The following is a 22866-nucleotide window of genomic DNA, read 5'->3' as shown; positions in this document are numbered from 1 at the left end:
AGAATGGCTGCCTCTCTACTTTACCCGGCAGCTGCAGGAGACATTAAACACACAGGCACATTCAAGGACAGACGTCTTATCTACACAGCTATAAAAAAACAGAACTACAGTATATCAGTCAATTGGTAATAGGTAGTAATATGCAATTTTTGCTGAACCGGATATAAACACTTTTAATACATTTTGGCAAACCATATACAAGTTATCGTATACCAACATTAAGAAATCTCTTTTGAATACAATACTGCTGCTAAATTGTTTTTATTTTTTTCAATTCATTGTTAATGAATGAAAGCTTAAAACACTAATGCAATATTAGTCATTTTTATATCAACATTTTCCCAATAAGGTTAATACATAAATATTTAAATTCATGCAAAAATCTAATTTGATTGCAGAAGCCATTGGCAGTCAGTATTTAAACACAAAAAGTATCATCATTATAGAACTTGGCCTAGAGCTGTTATGACAGAAATCAACATGAACATAATTAAGATAAACAGTCAAACCACCTCTGAATAATTGAGACAGATCATTGGGTTTTAAAAAACACATAGATCTCACACTTAATCTCGTTTAAAAATGCATTCCACTGGGAGTCATTTATTTGCAAAAACATAACAGTACATTAAATAATTTATCTTTCCATATTTATTGAAACAGGTGCCAAACAGCATACAATGGCGTTTTAGCACTGACAAACTGGAGAAATGTCAGAATGACTTTTTATTCAAATTCTGCAGTGTAATATTTGCCAGGGTCATCAAATCCAGGTCAATATGAAAGCACAGGTAGCACATTTCCTTGTGCAAAATAAATACATTAATAATAGCTCTAATAATAACAACAACAACACAATGTTCACCTCACATATATACTCCACGATGACTCATGAAAGCTTGTACTGGAAACCCTATTACATAAATTCAGGACACGCTGGTTCTGTTTACAGCATGCCTTAATGAAGCTGCACCGTCACATACTTGTGACCTAAAACCTATACATAGCATACGTGTTCCATTTTTCATTTGTGTTTTTAAGAATTTCCAAGTGCTGTTATCTAATACAAAACTCCTGCACAGCCCCATTTCAAGTTTAGAAAACTAAAGGACACTTGCACACATAAACACACTAACAAACAAATACATCCTGATATCATCGCACTTGGTATTTGTCTGGTAATCTTCACATCACTGTACTTCTAAATTCAGCAGTGTTGCAAGATTTTTAAGAATCCCTAATCCAACTTGATGTAAAACTATTCATAATTAAAAACTGTAAACAGTATTATCACTTCCATCATCATCATCATATGATAAACTGGAAAAAAGATCAAATCTGTACAAACAATGTAAACAGATTGTACTTTAATGCTCACATTTGATTAAGTTTTTTTCTCAAATGTTTTATTCTACTGCTGAACAGTCATGTGATTTAGCCTAACTATAATGACACATACAGCACAGTCAAGTACAGAAAGGTAATGCACGTAACACACACATTACAGACATCACTAGAAGAGACTTGGGGAGGGAAATAAGTTAACACTGTCTGTAACACTATCCAACACTGAGCATCAGAATGGGAAAATGTACACATGAAAATAGAATCAAATGTCTTGGGAATGGGCCTTAAGGTCTTTAAATTTATCTGAACGATGTAGAAAGATATTCCATCATTCAGACCTAAAAAAAAGGGGGAAATGTGCTCTATTTTTATTCCACTGAAAGTTTAGATTTTTTTATTTTCGTTTGTTTTATGTAAAAGAACTTCATTAATTATTTGCATTTTATTCTACATATCATATGTGTCTCCCTTTCAGCGCATAAATAATTCAGGATTTTTTTGTGGACTTTTTATCTGGATAAATTAAAGTGATTTTAAACATTATTGAAATGGGTTGGAATTAAATTAGGATTCTGGAAGCATTATCTTTAGAGATACTAAAAGCTGTGTTGAAATCAAATTAAATAATGCAAATACATAATTATAGTTAGGTTTAGGATTCCCCCCCCAACCTATCATAGTTCATTCAAGCTGTTATAACCACAGTGTTCGAATAATTAAAATATAATCCCAGATTTAGTCTTATTTAGATCGTTTTTGCACTATTTGAGATTCACAAAGCCAAGAAATATATTGTTAAGCCTGGTGATTGTGGAGCATTTTCTCATGACAATGTTTCAGCCTCTTGAGGTTTTACAACTCTCGACACATGGCGATATTCAGAAAAACATACATGTATTCCCACACATAATGCCTAAACAAATCCCAAGGGCATTCATCTTCGAATGACTGCTTTTTTTAAAGGTCTCCATGAATTAGACATTAAATAAAAGATTAATGCTCCCAAAAGCTCTTTGTTGGAGTACTAATCGGATTTCTACAATGAATAGACACTTTCAAAATGTCACCGGGGGCACAAACATCGTGAAGTTCAATGAGCGGTCAGGAAACCTTTTCCAGGCGACTCATCTTTGTGTCCTACTGATCGTTAAATATGGTCGGATTAATTCTATAACCAGGACACTGTTCACATTGTGGAGTGGAAGGATACATGGAGAAATAAAGGACGTTTGGGGAAACTGCTTTCCCTGGGTGGTCAATAATCTCTCTGTGGTAATAAATGGTGGTTTCAGACAGTTTAGATTACAGTATATGCCTGAAGTGGCACAACAAAATAACTGGGTAAGGATTGTGCCATTGCATTTGTATTCCTAACCACGAAGAATACTGTTCACAGCATGGACAAGGACCATTTTAGTTGTATATTAATTTCAGAATATTCAGAATTACCATTCCCTTTTCTCCGGTTAAACACCAATTTATGAATCGGCACTCGCAACTCAATCTCATTTCAACATGACGACACAAATACAATTACGAGTCCTGCCAACAGATTGCCCGTGGCACAGATCTGATATCAGTCCACAGGACACCGGTGCTTACGTCTTGTGTATCCAGTCCAGGATAACGCAGGAGTGAACTCTCTCATTATTTTTTCTACTTGCGCTTGCCCTTCCAGTGACTGTGCCATTCCAAACCCACAGGTGGACTAACTAGAGCACATGTCTTCTCTCAGGAGAGAGCAATTTTTTAAGCAGTCTGAGGTCCTAAGTGTTGACAAAACCCACTATGAATGTGAAACCTGTGACTGATGAAGTATTGCAGGTCAGGGTGATCACATTATTTAGCACTATAGGCAGCAGACCCTAACTAGCATGCCAATTTCAACTCATTTTGAGACCACAGACCACTTCTGCTCTGCACAGCACACAAGCACAGGGTCTTAAATACAAGACAGACAAGGCATCAGACTGATTTTTGGCAGATGAATGATATATTTTCACTTTGGCCAAAGACTATTTAAGTGATATCTCTGTACAGACTAGAAAGAGGTAGACAACAGCTGCCTATCAAGTAGAAACAATATCAACTACAAAGGGAAATTAAAAAGGAATATCTTGTTTGGGTTTGTTTTTAGTGTTTTTAGATATCAATTGTCTGCTCTGGCTAGGCGTCTTTGAATTTCATACCTTTGGGGATGGAGTGCGAGTTGCGGGTTCTGGACTTTAGCATCACAAGCTGCAGAGAAATGAATCCAAACATAAGTACTAAGGAAGTAAAAGATCTTTGACTCTCATTAAAAGATGTCTGAAGATCTGACCCAGCACTGTACTTATGATGTTTGGGGACATCCCCTTAAATAGCTCTGTGATACTGAAAAGCCACTTGGCTGAGGTTACTTTACAAGGTAGATTATTGACATTGATGTGGAAATGCACTTTTTTTTTTTAATACCTTCTAAGAATGCAAATTATCCGAGCAGTACTTCACACCAATGCACCAATTTCATATAATAACAACAAAATGTACTGCAAAGACTTCAGAATCAGACTAGCACTACTCACACTTAAATCATATATAGACTTCAATCTGCAAAGGAGGTTGGCTAACGGATTTCTGAAATGCATGGAAGCCCAAATGGATCCTTCTTGATTATATACTTCAATTTTGTAGTAGGGCATACATGGAATTTAAAAATATGTTTTTGCATATACCAGGAATACAAAAGGTGCAGTTTGAATTTCTTGGATTCAAAACCATTTATGGATAATGCATATGGGGTATAATATTTAAAATCCTGTAATACATCTAATGTAAACATTCACGATTATGTTTTTTAAATAGTCACGGATTTTAGGTTAATTGTACTTTAACATTGCCGACTTAACTAGGCTTTCTTGGGAATAGGAATTTTATTTATTTATTTATTTATTTATTTATTTATTTATTAATTTATTAAGATGGCGATTTGTTAATTACATGTTTCAGTGTAAAGGGTTAACTGAGTTTTAATTATTAAAACTCATTTGAAAAGGTGCGTTATATCGTTCGTTGATAAAATAATACAGTGAGAATTACATTAAATTACCATATGCAAAACTACAAAAGCAACGACCATCTCCAATCACTGTAGTTCATTAAAATCGACAAAACCCCAGCCTTTGACAGTTATAATTAACTGTAAAAAATAATGAAATAAAATAACGTTTACCGACACTTTTCGAGTAGCTATGACTATGAGTAGACTACTTTGCTTAGGCCTAATTGGTATGGACTGGTAAGGTTCTTTCATTTATTTATTTTTTAAAGCGGTATAGCAGCAGAAAATAAATAAATTAATTAATTAATAATAATAATAATAATAATAATAATAATAATATACCACCATATTTTAGATGTCAACTTACTGTCCCTCGACGCTCGCTACATTGTCTCCCGCGCCGGCCTGTCAGAGGACCTTGGACACTTCATTTCCCATGATGCACCACCACATCCTTACAGTCAATTCAACTCTTTGAAGTTAGAAAATGCATGCAAAACTTCGAGTATTTGGAGAAAAAGAAAGATGGCACAGGGTGGGGCAGTGGGGTGAGAAGGACAGGGATGGAGGGAGTGATGGAAGTAGAAAGTAATTCACTGATTGCCTTGAATTGCTTCACCGGAACCTGGATCAATCTTGTCATGGCAGTACAGCTCTTTTCAATTTGAATGAGAGACGGGGTGAAAGCAGGTGGGCTATGAAAGGACGGGCATTAATACTAATTGTACTGCGAGAACAACCGCCCGTCGGAGATACGATCACGTTTGTGTAGCGCAGATTTGCAGAACCATTGGTGCAGCCGCGCAGATCCGTGCAGAACTGCTCTACACGAACACGACCTGAGCTTGCTGGGCTGTTTTTACACACCTATTAGCTACCCGGAGTTATTTTGCGCAGGGTATTGTAATATTATTGATATTTCGGGTCTGTACTGAAATAGCTGTTTGTGGGGTCAATCCGCATAAAACATAAAAAATCAAATAAAAATGAATCTCTACAGACGTCGCTTGTCTATTGTCTATAGTGAGTGATGCCATGTGACAACACAGCGGGGCTCTGCACAGAGTTCTTAATTAACCCGACCTTCACACTCTAATTAATTCATTAGCGGGGTAACTGAGTTAATGAACATATTGATGCATTGGGTAAATAAATAATATTATATACAGTATTCATACATGAACTGCTGAAGAGTGACACGGGAAGGTGTACTGACATGCAATAGGCTCTGGTTGTAAATTACTTTTTGAATGGGGTAAACAAATTAAAAAAGCAAGAAAGCGGAGGGAGGATTATCCCGCTGCTTGCCGGTGAGATTAGTGTACAAGCTAAACAAGTGACATTTCCGAAGAGCTATCTATCACACCGGCTTAATGGATTTTCAGGAACAGTTGCTGGTGAGGTGACATTCATCAAATGGTTAATTAATAACTAAATACATGATTTATTGATGCTGCTATTCTCAGTAGTGATGCATTAATAAACACCGCTTGCCGGATTGCATTGTTCCGAAAACAGAATGAATGGGATCGGTAAACACAATCCGGATTAATCTGATGCGATATCACACAACGATATCAGTAATCAATACAATATGTAATTATATCAATGGTTCGCACTTTACGTACTTAAGAAAGCCGTATACACACACACACACACACACACATATATATATATATATATATATATATATATATATATATATACACAGTTTCATTAGATATGTGTGTGTACATAGGTGTACAGATGCACACAGTCCCTAGGCTACATGCAAACCTATTTTTACACCTTTTTAATGTACACACAGGTCTTTTATTTCAAATCGGGGTCAACACCGTCCCCCTAGCTTACATGCATGTATTTATGATTAATTCGTGCAAATATAGCATAGTATGACGGCCAATCAAATACAATCTGGAGATAAATTGATTGATCAGACCAAGAAAATCTTCTGGCCAGCCAATCAATAGTGTGAGGGATTTCTGTGAGCAGGGTCTGTGCACATGTCAAAGCAGTGCACGGAAAGTTCATACCCAATCCATTTGTAATCAGTATTTTAAATATTGGATTATATTCTTAAACACTGAAAATCAATCCCTTTCCAGATTGAATGACTGCTGGCCACTGTGTTAACATATTGGGGGGGCACGAATGAGAATGTGCATTTCATCAGGATGCAGAGCGGGGCGACTCGTGTGGATTACAGGCAATGTGTCTGGACTATTTCAAAGGGCATTTTGATATACATGCATTGTGTTTTGCATGACCTAATCCCGTCATTTCGTGCTTTATGAACTAAACAAGAAAAAAACACCTTTCTGATGAATCGCATAGAAACCTTTCACGTCATGACTGATCAGACGCAACGAATTAGCACAAAATATAATTTATATATATAAAGAAGAATGTAGACTATCCCCGGTATCCTCCTCCTCCTCCCGGATCATAGAGACCGATGTCGCCGCTTCGTGTCCCGCCCGACGTGCTCACGGCAGCCCGCTCTGCGCTCCAATCCCCCGTGGTGCCGGTACATTAACGGTTGCGTTCTCGAAGCGCAGATTCCCGCAGTTCTGCGCAGATCTGCATAATCCCACCGATCTCATTGGTGGAGCCGCGCAGATCCACGCAGAACTGGGGACATCTGCGCAACACGGACGCGACCGATGTTGCGGCTGTAATAAACAGCTACCTGCTAGTCTCCCTGCCCGTCTCCGCTGCGCCCGCAATTTGCCATCCGCCCGCCATCTCTCTGCTATATGCTGCAGCAGTAATATCTTAATTTATTCTAATTAATAGCGTGTTTCTCTTTGCCTGCTGAAATATTCCATCCTAGCAAGAAACGAAAGGAGCACCCTTGACCTGTTTTTAAATATCTGTCGCATTCTGCACTTCAAATTAATAGTATTTGTTTTTTTTTTCCCATTGATAAAACACAAAAGCATTATTTCCCTGAGCCCGTACTGCATAAACGGAGTGCCATGCAATTTACATTCCGTTTTGCACATCCCCCAGAAACACACCTCATGTCAACTATTTGTGAAGCAGCAATAAAGGAAAATGTAGAAACAGGAGTGGATGTTAAAAGCTACAAACTGGAACAACAAGACCTCTTTCTTGGTTATTTAAATAAACTACTAGTGGATGCATTAAAAGAAAAAAAAAGTCTAAACATACAACACCATTCTGCTTTCTCTGCCGATTTGCCTTTGTAACAGATTTCTTTGATGTACATTTCTGATCAGCTGAAAGTCTACAGCACACAGACGTTATGCAGAACATACCTGCACCCCCAGCTCCAAATCTGTTTACAATTTCTTGTTTGTTTGTGTGTTTTAAAAGGGAAAGCCAGACTTGCCAGCAACCATAAAGACACCCCCTTATCAGAACTCCCAGATGTGTCTACCCAGCAATGTCCTCGCTCCGCAGCTACAATGTAATGCCATTACAGTTTAGTACCCTTGTCACTGATCGTGCATCTGCTAAGGATTTATAAGGAACAGAGCTCTGATCTATCTGCTATGCTTTTGGTGCTAATCCAATAATACAATATCACACAATTGTTTTCTTTTAAGAGCTCTTAATTGCACGATGTAGTGCCACCATATGTAATCACTATTTAATTTAAAAAAGAAAAGAAAAAACCTCCTGAGGCTGTATTTGTTAGGTACTACATGATCCATTTTCATGAATTGCAGTGGGGGAATTCAATTACACCCTGAGAAAGGTATATACAAAAACCTGCCCAGCTTGGCGGGATCGGTGGACTTACGTGTCTTGATGTGGACGTGGGGCCGAGTCGGGGTAGCAGGCGGGGCCTTGGAAGGTAAGTGGTCCAGGCTCCAGTTGGGCGTGGAGTCAGCCGGAAGGTAGAAGCGGCTGGAGGGCGAGGGGGTGGAGCTGGGCACCTCGGTGGCGATGGTGCTGCTGGGCCCTAAGGGGGGCAGCCCATTCCTGCCGCTGCCCGTCGTCACCTTGCGGACTGTGGTGCCTCGGGGCGTCACCTCTCTCCCCCGGGGCCCGCGGGTGGTGGTGGTGGTGGTGGTGATCCGGGTGCTGATGCGGATGGGGGGGCGTGGCGTCAGGCTGCCCACGATGCCTGGGACGCCGGCCGCCGTGGTGGTGGTGTGAGTCCCGGCTCGAGTTCTGCCAGTCACGGTGGAGGTGGTGCTGGAGGCCGTGGCAGCGTCAGCATTCTTGGGGAAGGCGCTCGGCTTGGAGAGGAAGATGGGGTCCTGCCCGATCCCCTTGGCGTCCACCAAGTCGGTGGGCACATAGTCCTTGACAGAGCCCACCACGATCCACTTGAGCAGCATCAGACTGAGACCGAGGCCGATGAAGCCGATCAACAAGGGCACCACGCACAGCCAGGTCTGCTGGCGAGGCCACAGGGCACAGCCACCACAGCGCAGGGGTCCGGGCTCTGGGGGAGAGGGCTGCTCTCTGCCCGCCGCAACTCCACCCCCCTCGGGCTCCTCCAGAATCACTGCCCCCGACACAGCGGGCCCCGAGCTCTCACTCATCCTGCTGGCTCAGCAAGGGTTAACCCCTGGGCCAGGGGGAGGGGGGGCATGGGCAAGACAGAGCAGACTGGCAACAGGCAACACTGGGCATGGAGAAACAAGACACACGCACAAACTCACACATGCACACTCACACATACAGCCCCTCTCGCCCGCTCTCTCTCTCTCACACACGCACAAACACACACAGGTTCAGATGAAGTGGTGGGAATGCAGAAGAAAGCGAGACAGGTTTTTTTGGTCTAGTTTGAGTCAGTCCAGACAGTGTTGTGCGGTACAGTACAGTACAGAACAGTAGAGGATTCCTGGGCACATCGAATAGGTATAAGGAATAAAATTACAAGCCACCAAAAAAAAAAAGTATTGATCCAAAAGAATCTAGAGAGGTGATCGCTGAAAAGCTGTAAATCCTTGTCTCTGGAGAGTCAGAAAGCACCTCCCGGTGTAGCTCAAGATTGCCACTACAGAATAAATCATGCCATCCCTTTTTGTTTTTAGACTGAATTCTCTCAATATTCCTGGCCAGGTCTAGAGAATAACGGAGCCTTCATCCCCTCTCTCTCTCTCTGAGCTCCTTGGATCTCTGCAGCTCCGTTTCAAGCGCTGACTCAGCTCATTGCCCAATAATTCTTCCCCGACTAAAAAAAGCAGCCGTCGGCTCCCCAACGCTAGCCAGCTTCCACTCTACAGCATCTCCAATCCAGTTTCCAGGCAATATGCAGCCTGTTCCCTGTCCTGCTGTACTCCAATGACAGGAACGGGGGGCTCCAGCGTGGAAAAAAACACAACAAACAAAGCTGAGCAATTTAGGTGGAACGGATGCTGGGACTAAATCCTCCGCCGTGCTGCTCTCTCTCCCCCCAGCCTTCCCGCTCAGGTCTCAGGGGCTGTCAGCTCACGTCCTGCTGTCTGTCCAGTGACTGTCATTGCAGGAAAAATCACCCTGTCGCTCCCTTGCTACATTCCAGCACTGCGAGAGAGGGAGCAGCCTGCGAGCGCGAGAGAGAGAGAGAGGGAGAGAGAGAGGGAGAGAGAGAGGGAGAGAGACAGACAAACAGAGAGAGAAAGCGCGAGAGAGAGAGAGAGAGAGGGAGAGAGAGAGAGAGAGAGAAAGAGAGCAGTTGAAAATAGCCCAATGCTGCTGACTGTAAATCCTTGGCTGGATCGCCACCGTTCTCCTAGGCTCCTGCCTGGGATTGTTACTCCTGTAGACTTTCTTCTATTTCAGTTTCCCCTGTCTTGTTTTCTCCCCGTACGCTCCCCTCTCCTCTCAGTGCACAGATGCTCCAACATCCCGCGGCTGCAAACACTCCAGCCAGAGAGACTGCTGCTGCCCAATCCTGACGATGCAGAGAGTGAGAGAGGCAGAGAGAGAAAGAGAGAGAGAGAACGAGAGAGCGAGGCAGAGGGAGAGAGCAAGCGATTGCGCGCACAAGAGAGAGAGAGAGAGAGAAAGACAGAGAGGCGGGATTGCACCTGCTCCCTCCACCAGCCCTTAGACTATTCTCCGCCTCCATCAGTGTGTGAGAGAGCGCACAAGAGAGAGAGAGGAGGAGGAGATAGAAGAGAGAGAGCAGGCCAATCCTAGTGCTGGAAAGAATCCTATTGAAAGCTCGGCAGCATCAGCAGCATAGAGCAGCAAGCAACCAGGACTGCGCAGATTTAGCAGCCCTGGCAGATCCACAGCCAGGTAATGCAGGGGCTGCCAAGGGTGGCACTCAGCTTGGCAAAATCACAGGGGAACAGTCACCCAATATAACAGGGGAAAATCAGCCCAGGCAGGTAGATGGTAGCAAACAGGCAGTTGCCCCAAACCAATCCTGAGTCGGGATATAAGGAGGGTTGTGTGCAGCCATATGCCAGTCTATTGCTAATACCAGGAATGTGGGTGTGAGGAACGGAAAGGCAGGCTTTGATGAAGAATGAATAACCAAGATAAAGGGCTGCCCACTAGCCAAGTGTAGCTCCTTTTCTGGGCAGCAGATAGATATCTCAGCACTGTTACAAATCCAATAAAGGGAGTTAATCTCCTGGTGAATAGAAAACTCCAGCACTTGACAGAGGGTTAAAGACGGACACATATGAGGCATTTTGCCAGTTGGACACATACAGGCCTGATCTACGTTTAAAGGAGCTAAACCAAACTAATAATTATACAGATCCCACAACAATATGGAGATTGAAAGTGATGGATCAACTTCTGTAAGTATAACTTTTACAATAAATGGGCTTTCAGGTTTTAGTTACCTAGCCTAATGTGAATAGGCTATAATAGAGCAGGGATTAAAAAGGATTTTTTTCTTTCTTCTCCTCCAGCTAAATAGGTGACACTTTCAATGTGTGAGTGGCGCTTAGCTTTCTGAAATGTCATTATTTTACAAATCACTCATTGTGACACCTACTTTATTTTCCATATTCCTCACTGTTCCTCCTCATTACGGTGTTCAAAACAAGCTGGAGACGGGTGCAGCTAGGATGCCAGGTCAACTCACACATCTTCTATAAGACCCCAGCCATTTTAATAAAAGGGGGTTGCTCTGAGCATGACCGGTAATAAGACTGCTGCACACATTCGATAAACAATAGGATAGCTTTTCAGCGGAGTTCAGTACAGAGGCCCAAGGAGAGACAATGGATGTGAAGTCAGTGACGGCATTCTGCCTGGGAGACCCTTGGGAAGATATTTGCTAACTAGCCATGCATCAGTGCCTAGATGGCCATAGGAAGCTGCATGTCCTGTCAATAATAATGGGAATTAATTAATGAACATGTATTGGGTGCTCACACAATAAAAGCTAAAGGGATCAATAATCTATTTGCTTGTTGTTCGCATCGCTTCAAATACTTACTAATGACCATTGTCTCTTCTGTGCTGTTGCTCAGAAAGCCCCCCCCCACCAGTTATCCACCACCACACCAAGGCACTAGAGCATAAAGACTCGCTCCAAATGGACACCAAGTGTAGCACATCTGTTGATTGATTGGGCTACGCAGCTCAGGGGCTCATGGGTAACACGGAGATAGCAGTTCTAATCTGGGGGGCCAACTGTAGCTATATTTGGAGAATGCTAGGTTTCAGCTGATGCCACTCACGAGTTCAACCCAACGTATGTTACAAAAAGTACAGAACAGTTCTTGTATTTATATACAAAATTGCTGTTAGAATACATTCACATAATGAAAGAACAAAGTGTTTCATGCAATTCAGAACAAGATATATCCTTATAACACTGTTCTGAAGGCTGTTCTTAAGAGGGGAGGGGATACACATTATCTAATATACTAACATACTGAATGATTCAGTACTGCAACTGTAGCTGCATATTTTCCATCTTTACATGCAGCCTAAGTAGAATGTTAAAGCTGTATTTATATAGGAAAATAAATATATTTCAGAATTTCTCTTCTGCACACAATCACTGCACTAGAGTACTAGATGTGCGCCTTTAAGCTTCAGACCTTGGCAATTGCTTTTCTTTCTCTCTCTCTCCCTTTCTCTCTCTCTCAGTGGAGAAAAATCTTTAGAAAAAAGAATGTCCAAAGATTTTAGAGAGGCTTCAGAAATCTTAAAAAGGATCAAGGAATGCCGACTGCCAGTTCAGAAAAGAAGTAGTAGACCCAGCTTGAAATAGAATATAATTAACTGGACTTCAGGGCTGAAGAGAGGTGGCACCCTCCTTACACTACGAATTACACGTGGATGGAACTGGATGTTAACAGTTCTACAGCAGCTGTGGGTGGTTTTGAAAAAGATTATACAATTTCACTTTGTAGTTTTCTGCTCACACATAAACACGCCCGTCAGAGCGAGAGGAGCTGCAATCAACGTGCCATGTAATGCGACAAGTTAACAATAACACCATCACCTGTATTCACCATACATCATTATTGTCAGGGAAATACATCAATTACATCCTACATGAATGGGAAACATGATGCCCCCCCCCACCAGTCTAAACACAGAGTTGCTGTCTGCAAACACATCTCTGATTACAAGACACTCAGCTTGGGAAACCTTCAGATGAAAAGCTTTGAGGAGAAATGGGAGATCATAAGCTGGTGTAATTGTACTTTAGAGGTGCATTTAGGACTGATCATGGACCTATATATCCATCTAATGTATATACAGATGTGTGAACCAAAGACAAAGAATCAGGGCATCTCCAACAAACTGAAAACACATCTTTCCCTGGAAACCACTTTGCACTGGTCTGACTCTTATCCCGCACTTACCATCCCTGTACCTCCCGACTTCCCCATCAAATCTCATTTCAACAGGTCATTTGAATTCGGGAGCAAATCTGCATGCTTCTGCCACATGCAGGGTCTGATTTAAGCCCACCAACTCCTAGAATTTAAGTGATAAACAAATGCCTGCTTATAAACAGATAAGCCCAAAACCCTGAATCAAGTGGAATTCTTGCATTTACACCCCCTATCTCTGTCAGCTCCCGTCTGCTTCTCTATTAAGTCTTTTTCTATAAACCTATCACACTCTTGTTAGCCTAATCTATCTTAACTATCTTGCCTGTCTATCTTAACTCTCTCGTTATCCCCTCCAATTTGATCTCTTGTGCAAAGTGGCATCCCTAGATTTTGGAGAGGTCCGCACTTGAAGAGTTACTGCATTTCAGAAACACAAACATAGTCTGAATGTGTGTGTCACCTGACCAGTGAAGTCACACCCTCTGGTGCAGGTCTCTGTATGTCTCGACTATTTTTAAAAGCACAGCATAACTATTTAAAGAATCCTTCTCTTTGATTATTTCATGCAGTGTCACGTAAAGCTAACAACCTTTTGCCTGGCAATTTTACAGCTTGTTATGATATGAAAATGAGAACAAATATGACCCCACATGGTTAATTCACTCTATGTCAACACTGTAGCACCACGGCACTCAACAGCAGAATATGTGTCATAGTTTGTGCAAATGATAAAGGTAATATCAACAAAACTTCATGTGTGTGACTGGTGCCCTAAAACACTCACTGAACTTAAGCCTCAAGTAATGAACATTGTTGTTAAGCCGTCCGCAGTGCTTTCACTTAAGAAGCCATTAAAATGGAAGAAAGGAAACAAAGCAGAACTGAATATGGTGTATAATAGCGTGACAGTATACCGTCAGCAAGACTCAGGACTCCAATTATTATCTGCAGAGAGAGGCCATGGACTGTATAACCAACATCCACCATATCTCACGAAGCAGCACAGCGACACTCACACGTTTCTACCTCGGGTGCTTGTACTTTTCATGCAAATTGACAGGTACTTATACACACTGCTGCAGGCCCCTATTGACTTTAAGCTACTTGAACAGAGGAGCTAAAACAGAACTTCCTTATCTATATCTATGCAGTAAAAGAACACAATATACACACTATAACAGAAGAAGATACAGAAACACAATATAAATCAATATACAGCATAATGTCATTACAGCACATTCATACTATTCTGACAGTACGTATCACTTAAACACCCCACACATAAGTGGGTTATCACTTCTCTGTTACTTCTCATCTCTGTACAGGTAGATCACGATCAAAGGCGCACCGTGTGAAGTCTCTGAAGTCCTCATCAGACTCACTCTGGGCATCTGTTAATTATCAAGAAGATACCATTTCAAACCACACTTTTTTTTTCTCTCTTACATTAATTATAACAGGGTGGATAATTTTTTTCCCCACTTAGAAACGAGTGTCCTTTAGTTTTTGTCTTTTGAAGGAGGACAGCTGTAATGTGGTTACTAGCGAGCAACTGTCGGGTGCTAAAAAACCCGTTATGGAAATGGCTCCCAGGGGCTTTCCACGCCACTTCCCAACTATCGCCAAGGTGTCACTTGGATGACTTTGCAGTATTTCCTCTGGTACGTCTAACTAATTTATACGCACAAACATTTTGAAACACCTGCATCTCCACTGAGCAAGTGTCTGAGTGTCAAAGGGCCCCACGCAGACTCTGATGTGTCACAATGCCTCCCAGAACCTTTCTGTTGACAGAGAGAGTCGTCACAATCTGGAACAAACTCCCCAGCGACGTGGTTGAAGCTGAAAATTTGGGAACATTTAAAAATAGACTGGATAGGATCCTTGGATCACTTACAGTGAGGGAAAAAAGTATTTGATCCCCTGCTGATTTTGTACGTTTGCCCACTGACAAAGAAATGATCAGTCTATAATTTTAATGGTAGGTGTATTTTAACAGTGAGAGACAGAATAACAACAAAAAAATCCAGAAAAACGCATTTCAAAAAAGTTATAAATTGATTTGCGTGTTAATGAGTGAAATAAGTATTTGACCCCCTCGACTTAGTACTTGGTGGCAAAACCCTTGTTGGCAATCACAGAGGTCAGACGTTTCTTGTAGTTGGCCACCAGGTTTACACACATCTCAGGAGGGATTTTGTCCCACTCCTCTTTGCAGATCCTCTCCAAGTCATTAAGGTTTCGAGGCTGACGTTTGGCAACTCGAACCTTCAGCTCCCTCCACAGATTTTCTATGGGATTAAGGTCTGGAGACTGGCTAGGCCACTCCAGGACCTTAATGTGCTTCTTCTTGAGCCACTCCTTTGTTGCCTTGGCTGTGTGTTTTGGGTCATTGTCATGCTGGAATACCCATCCACGACCCATTTTCAATGCCCTGGCTGAGGGAAGGAGGTTCTCACCCAAGATTTGACGGTACATGGCCCCGTCCATCGTCCCTTTGATGCGGTGCAGTTGTCCTGTCCCCTTAGCAGAAAAACACCCCCAGAGCATAATGTTTCCACCTCCATGTTTGATGGTGGGGATGGTGTTCTTGGGGTCATTCTTCCTCCTCCAAATATGGTGAGTTGAGTTGATGCCAAAGAGCTCGATTTTGGTCTCATCTGACCACAACACTTTCACCCAGTTCTCCTCTGAATCATTCAGATGTTCATTGGCAAACTTCAGACGGGCCTGTACATGTGCGTTCTTGAGCAGGGGGACCTTGCGGGCGCTGCAGGATTTCAGTCCTTCACGGTGTAGTGTGTTACCAATTGTTTTCTTGGTGACTATGGTCCCAGCTGCCTTGAGATCATTAACAAGATCCTCCCGTGTAGTTCTGGGCTGATTCCTCACCGTTCACATGATCATTGAAACTCCACGAGGTGAGATCTTGCATGGAGCCCCAGACCGAGGGAGACTGACAGATATTTTGTGTTTCTTCCATTTGCGAATAATCGCACCAACTGTTGTCACCTTCTCACCAAGCTGCTTGGCGATGGTCTTGTAGCCCATTCCAGCCTTGTGTAGGTCTACAATCTTGTCCCTGACATCCTTGGACAGCTCTTTGGTCTTGGCCATGGTGGAGAGTTTGGAATCTGATTGATTGATTGCTTCTGTGGACAGGTGTCTTTTATACAGCTAACGAGCTGAGATTAGGAGCACTCCCTTTAAGATTAACATTAATGCAAATCAATACACCTACCATTAAAATTATAGACTGATCATTTCTTTGTCAGTGGGCAAACGTACAAAATCAGCAGGGGATCAAATACTTTTTTCCCTCACTGTAGTTATTAATGGACACCAAACGAGCATGATGGGTCGAATGGCCTCCTCTCATTTGTAAACTTTCTTATGTTCTTATATTGTAATCTCTTTGGATCTATCTGATAGCTTTCTTTGTCCATCTTTGATCTGTTCTTCTTGCCATGTGTCCAGCCCATTGCCATTTTAATATTTTCACTATTTCAATGAAGTCACATAATTTGGTTTGTTCTTGGATTCATTCATTTCTTTTTTTCTCTCGTCTTGTTATTTCTAGCATAAATCATACCATATAGATATACACCGATCAGCTATAACATTATGACCACCTACCTAATATTGTGTAGGTCCCCCTTTTGCCGCCAAAACAGCCCTGACCCGTCGAGGCATGGACTCCACTAGACCTCTGAGGTGTGCTGTGGTATCTGGCACCAAGACGTTAGCAGCAGATCCTTTAAGTCCTGTAAGTTGCGAGGTGGGGCCTCCATGGATCGGCCTTGTTTGTCCAGCACATCCCACAGATGCTCGATTGGATTGAGATCTGGGCAATTTGGAGGCCAAGTCAACACCTTGAACTCATGATTCATCAGACCAGGCCACCTTCTTCCATTGCTCCGTGGTCCAGTTCTGATGCTCACGTGCCCATTGTAGGCACTTTCGGCAGTGGACAGGGGTCAGCATGGGCACCCTGACTGGTCTGTGGCTACGCAGCCCCATACGCAACAAACTGCGATGCACTGTGTGTTCTGACACCTTTCTATCAGAACCAGCATTCACTTTTTCAGCAATTTGAGCTACAATAACTCGTCTGTTGGATCTCACCACATGGGCCAGCCTTCGCTCCCCACGTGCATCAATGAGATTTGGCCACCCATGACCCTGTCGCCGGTTCACCGCTTTTCTTTCCTTGGATCACGTTTAGGTACTACCACTGCAGACTGGGAACACCACACAAGAGCTGCAGTTGCTCTGACCCAGTCGAGTCGTCTAGACATCACAATTTAGCCCTTGTCAAAGTCGCTCAGATCCTTACGCTTGCCCATTTATCCTGCTTCTAACACATCAACTTTGATGACAAAATGTTCACTTGCTGCCTAATATATCCCACCCACTGACAGGTGCCATGATAACGAGATTATCCGTGTTATTCACTTCACCTGTCAGTGGTCATAATGTTATGGCTGATCGGTGTATATAAATAATGTTAGTTGTTTCTTTGGCCAGTTAAAAATCATTGCTGCTGTATGGAAACTTGCCAAATCCAGTGATAGCAGGTCAGAACTGCTGAAAATACAGCGTCTGTCTGTCTAGCAAGATATAATGCAAACGCCATACTGGATTATTTATTTGTAGGATGTGTGTGGCAGGAAGCCCTATTTGTACTTTAGTATATACTTAAGCTCAAACTGGTGGGCAGTGGGAAAAGAACAATGAAGGACAATAATGTACTTTTATGTTGTTTCAGAGATTACCCTACCTGAATCAACTTCTCCCTTAATCCAATACTGAAGGCAAAAGGAGATATCCTATCTCTCGCTCATGCTAAAACACATTCACCAAAAACCTCCCCTTGATGAGACAGCAGACCTATCACTTGAGAATACAGCAAAGGCATCAGGACCACAGAAACTGACACAGACACCAGAGAAACTCCTCTCATTCAAATTATAAAAAGCTGGGAGTAGATATATTTTTTCTTTGCCAGTTTCATCTTTTGACCAACAGGGGTCACACTTTCTCACAAAGATATTTTAATTCAAAGGGTTACAACTTTTCTGAATTAAATACAGAGAATGCACAGGCTGGTAGCAAACTCTTTTTGGCACTTTGGTCACCCCTCACCCCCATCTCTCATTTCTCCATGCTTTAGGTTCATTGTTCAGCAATGTGGCCGCAGTCCAGCGCTGCTCCACACAGGAAGAACAGCACGAAAACTGTGATTCGTGTTACAAAGTGGTTTAAGTGTTTTTAAGTGTTTATGACTGGGGCTGAGTTGTTTCCGAACCCACTGTGTAAAAACTCTATTTACTTTTGTCTATAGGGAAATGAAAAGCTCGAGAGTTTTAATCTAGGTCATCACTGAACAAACAAGTAGTCAATTAAACATTTCATTGATTGGTGGAGACCTGGAATACCATAATCATATGACAAAGTCCAATCTCAATGGGCTTATTAAATGTATGGCAATGGTGCTTGGAACAAATTTGACTATTGATCTTGTATCAATGCCTCCCTGATTGACAGCTGATGCCTTCCTTTAATCCATTTTCGTTAATTTATTTTTATTTCGAGAGGCTGTATGTGGAGAGATGTGTGTGAGTGTGTATATGGCTCTGGAATTCAAAGTTGCAAAAAATCAGTTGTGTTTGTACATAGTGCAGCTTAGTGATTACTAACCCCGAGTACCTGGAAACAAGGTTTTAAAATGCCCTGGGAACTGCACTGGTCAGCATGTAAACTGAGAGCTCAATGTGTTTGGTAACAGGGCAGAGTCTGTAAGCTCAGCCTCTTCTCAACTCGGCCAGTGGGCCTGTAAACAGACAATTTTAAGGATGTAATAATTCACAACAAGAGAAGCGATTACCGTGGAATCATCTTACCTACGTGCCTCAACTGGGCAGCTACACACTTCATCGAGGACAGAGTTAAAGCTCACTTTACTCATCACTTCTTGATTTATCTTGGTTTAATTCATTGCCTAAATGAAAATCCCTGAAAGTCACAAGCTTACATGTACTTAGTTTCAGATCCAAAGTTTCCATAAGAGCTTATTTCCGTGTCAGTACTGCAGCCTGAACTTTAGGAAACCTTTTGAAGAGAATGTTTCAGATATAAAATGTGATCCCACGTTTATCCCCTCTTTATATTAAAAACGGCAATGAGAATTACATGATAACTTGCAACGTTGAGAAAGAGCACCCAAAGCCGTTTATTGCATTTACTAAGTCTTCAGATGGTTTAAATATTTCATGGGAATGGATGTGTACAGTTACACTCCCAATGGTACTTTCGAGAGAGTATTTCCCTTCCTTTTTAGTGTAAAAGAAACAGCAGCGGGATCAGCAATGGAGGGAAGAGTGTACATCCTGAGCCAGGCCACACCAGGTCACCTTCTCTGAGTCATCTGTCAACCCTGAGAGATACAGCTCTTGTTTTGCTGCTAATCTTAGATTTGAAAAATTATCAATTTTCCACATTCCTCTAAGGGTTCTTTGAAAGTAAAGTGCTGCCTGCATCTATTTGAGGAAATGCGAGCAGGCCCATACTGCTGACTCACTAGGTTCAGAGCAAGAGCTAAGACAATAACCCAGACTACCTTATGAATTTCTCCATTACCCTCTGATATTTCTCAGACCTGACATCTCCCATATCATTGCTGGTAACTCTTTCAATAAGCTTTTTCTTTTTCTGTCAATCATAAACGGCATGTCACATTGCAGCCAGGAGTTTCATACCACACCAAAAGTTTTCTTGATTTAGACATAATGGAGAAAGAAGAGTATCCTGTAAAAAGTAAGAAAAGAACTCATTCTGAAGCTCTACATTAAATAAATTTAATAGAAAAGTGCATTATAACTTTGTTAAGGAAGAGATAGTATTATTAAATACACAATCATAGTTTATTTGATCTGTTCCATCATTTCAAAGTCACTAAGTTTGATTTCTTCCCATATATGTGTTTATTATATAAAAAAAAAATGGGCACACTTCCAAACTTCAGTATAAACATTTACTGTGGTTACCTTTCATTAACGTTACAGTGGGGATATAAACCCACCTAATACAATAGAATCTAACAAGACTTTAATGTCAGTTTGGTTCCTTTGGTGATGTTTTGCATACCTCTCAATAATAAAGCGGAAAGAATAAAACTAATGAAGAAACTAAACAAATCTGCTGATATCATAAAAAGTACAAATTAAAACTGAAGATCATGACCAACAAGAAGACTTAAATGTATGAAAAAAGTAACACCATGGAAATGGCAAGAAAATCTGGAAGACTCAATATATCACAACATGAGAAAGGGAAATAAAGTACATTCGAGACTCCAAATGACAGGTTAATTACACTCAACTGTGCAAAACAGTGAGGAAATATATTACAAAAGATGTAAGAAAGTTTAACAAAAACTTAATTGCAAACCACTGAACATAATAAGAAGTGAAAAATCTCCTAATAGGAAACAATAAAATCACATTGCGGAAAAACGATGATGGAAAAACAATCAAAAACAGAAGCAAAAATCAAGAGAGTGGAAGAATTCTACAGAAACCAATATAGTAGCGAAGACAGGAGTGAACAAGAAGTCTCCATGAACACAAGTGAAATACCAGATGTGAATTCAGAAAATTGGATGAAAAAATTACGAAAATGGATGCAAAATGGGAGAACACTTGGAGATGTTGTAATCACGGTGGACATCCTGAAGGAAACTGGAGAAGAAATTGAGAAAATGTTCACAAAGTGTTTCAGACTAAACAATCATTCTCCTTCACAAGAAAGGAGAAAAGAATATCTGAAGAACTACAGGCCCATTAGCCCATTAGCTTCCACTGTGCCTGGTCTTTATCGACTATGAGAAAGCATTTGATTCAAACTGTACAGGTTCAGTCATCAGGGCTCTTACAAAACACTGATGACACGTACATGAATCTTCTTAAATACATCTTCAACAATATCACAACTCCAACAAGGCATTGACAAGATCAAGAACTGCAAAGGAGTATGTCAAGGAGACACAAACTCTCCAAAACAGAAGTAGTGTTCAAGACTTTGGACTGAGAAGAAAAAGGAATCAAGATAAATGGAGCTTTTCTGAAAAACCTTTGATTCACCTTTGATGGCACTGTAATCTTTACATAAAAAAACCTGAAGACCTGCAGCTTCAAATTCAAGAACTCTCAGATGGAAGTAAGAAAACAAATTAACTAATTAACTTGATTAAAGCCAAAGTCATGTGCAATAGCTTTGCGAAAGCTAAGAAAACTGAAGTAGATCAAAACAAGTCAACAGTCAAGTCTTCAGCATGCTGTTGAAAATAAATCTACCCTTTTGCCTGAAAAGAAAATGATTTGATCAATGCACACTACCAGTGCTCACACAAAAACTCCCTTCAGATTACATAGGCATGCAGCATATGAGTACACAACCTGGTATCTAAACAATTATTAATTAACGAACAAATTATTAAGAAACGAACAACACTGTATGCATGGAATATCAAGAAGAGATAGAAACAAAAAATACATAGACCAAAGAACCAACACAGGTATGTGACATAATTGAAAGAGTGAAGGTTTGGAAATGGCAATGGGCCCAAGACTTTGCACAATGAATAGACCAAAGATGGACTAAAGAAGCTATAGAATGGATCCCAAGACATGAAAAACTACCCAGAAGACTACAAAAAAGATGGGAAGATGAAATAAGAAGCGTTGCTGGCATGACCTGGAAGAGACGCTGTATGATGTTTTGCTAAATGTCTTATAACAAAGTAACATTTTATTTTAAGCTTAAGTGTAAACTATAATATAGTGACAGTGTGGGGGGGCAGGTCCAGCACTGCCTTAGGCGTGTTGAAATAAAATAAAGGCAGGAATGTGGCAGATATACAAGTGAATCATTGTACATGGTGCTCAAAATAAGCAGACAGAAACCCCAAAACAGGACCCTAGCTCGTCTCAAGCCTAAACTAAACGTGGTCACAGATCCCTCACTACACATGTAACACAAACAAGACAATGCAGTAAACAAAGCAGTCTGTAATCCATAATCCTAGTCATAGTTCAAGTCATTCTTCTCCTGTCCTCACAAACAACAATGCTCCTCCACTCCTACATACTCTCATCCCAGACTTGCCTCCTGCCTGCCCAACAACAGGAAGTACAGTGCCTCCCTGTTCTATAGAGGCAGGAGCCAGTCACGGTGTGAAGAGCCAGTCAGCCGTTCCTTCGGTTCCTCCCCTTCCCTGGGGTCTGGGAGACACAGGGCAGCTCAGGGAGGATCTTCAGCACACTGCCCAGTGCGGCATCACAATATATAATATGAATTCATCCTCTCTCTCTCTCTCTGTGTATATATATATATATACACACACACACACACAGTACTGTGCAAAAGTTAGTTTTAGGCAGGTGTGAAAAAAAATTGTAAAGTATGAATGCTTTCAAAAATACACATGTTAATAGATTATATTTATCAATGAACTAAATGCAAAGTGAGTGAACAGAAAAAAAATCTACACCAAATCCATATTTGGTGTGGCCACCCTTTGCCTTCAGAACAGCATCAATTCTTCTAGGTACACTTGCACACAGTCAGGGATTTTGTAGGCATATAGTCAGGTGTGTGATTAAACAATTATACAAAAACATGTGCTAATGAATAATCAACTCAATATGTAGGTTGAAACACAATCATAAACTGAAACAAACAGCTGTGTAGGAG

The 22866-nt window shown here is 41.4% G+C and overlaps 1 protein-coding gene across 1 annotated transcript in view; it reads right to left on the bottom strand.

Moving 5' to 3' along the window:
• LOC136715880 (pro-neuregulin-3, membrane-bound isoform) overlaps positions 1–10262 on the bottom strand; it is a 292007-nt gene extending 281745 nt beyond the window's left edge. Inside the window, exon 1 of the mRNA XM_066693280.1 lies at positions 8157–10262. Within this exon, the coding sequence (XP_066549377.1) occupies positions 8157–8907 (751 nt within the window). The 5' untranslated portion in view covers positions 8908–10262. The remainder of the gene's footprint in view (positions 1–8156) is intronic.
• Positions 10263–22866: the final 12604 nt, after the last annotated feature.

The sequence above is a fragment of the Amia ocellicauda genome, chromosome 20 (assembly GCF_036373705.1).
Source record: "Amia ocellicauda isolate fAmiCal2 chromosome 20, fAmiCal2.hap1, whole genome shotgun sequence".
Taxonomy (NCBI): Eukaryota; Metazoa; Chordata; class Actinopteri; order Amiiformes; family Amiidae; genus Amia; species Amia ocellicauda.
This window is presented reverse-complemented; position numbering and strand designations above follow the sequence as displayed.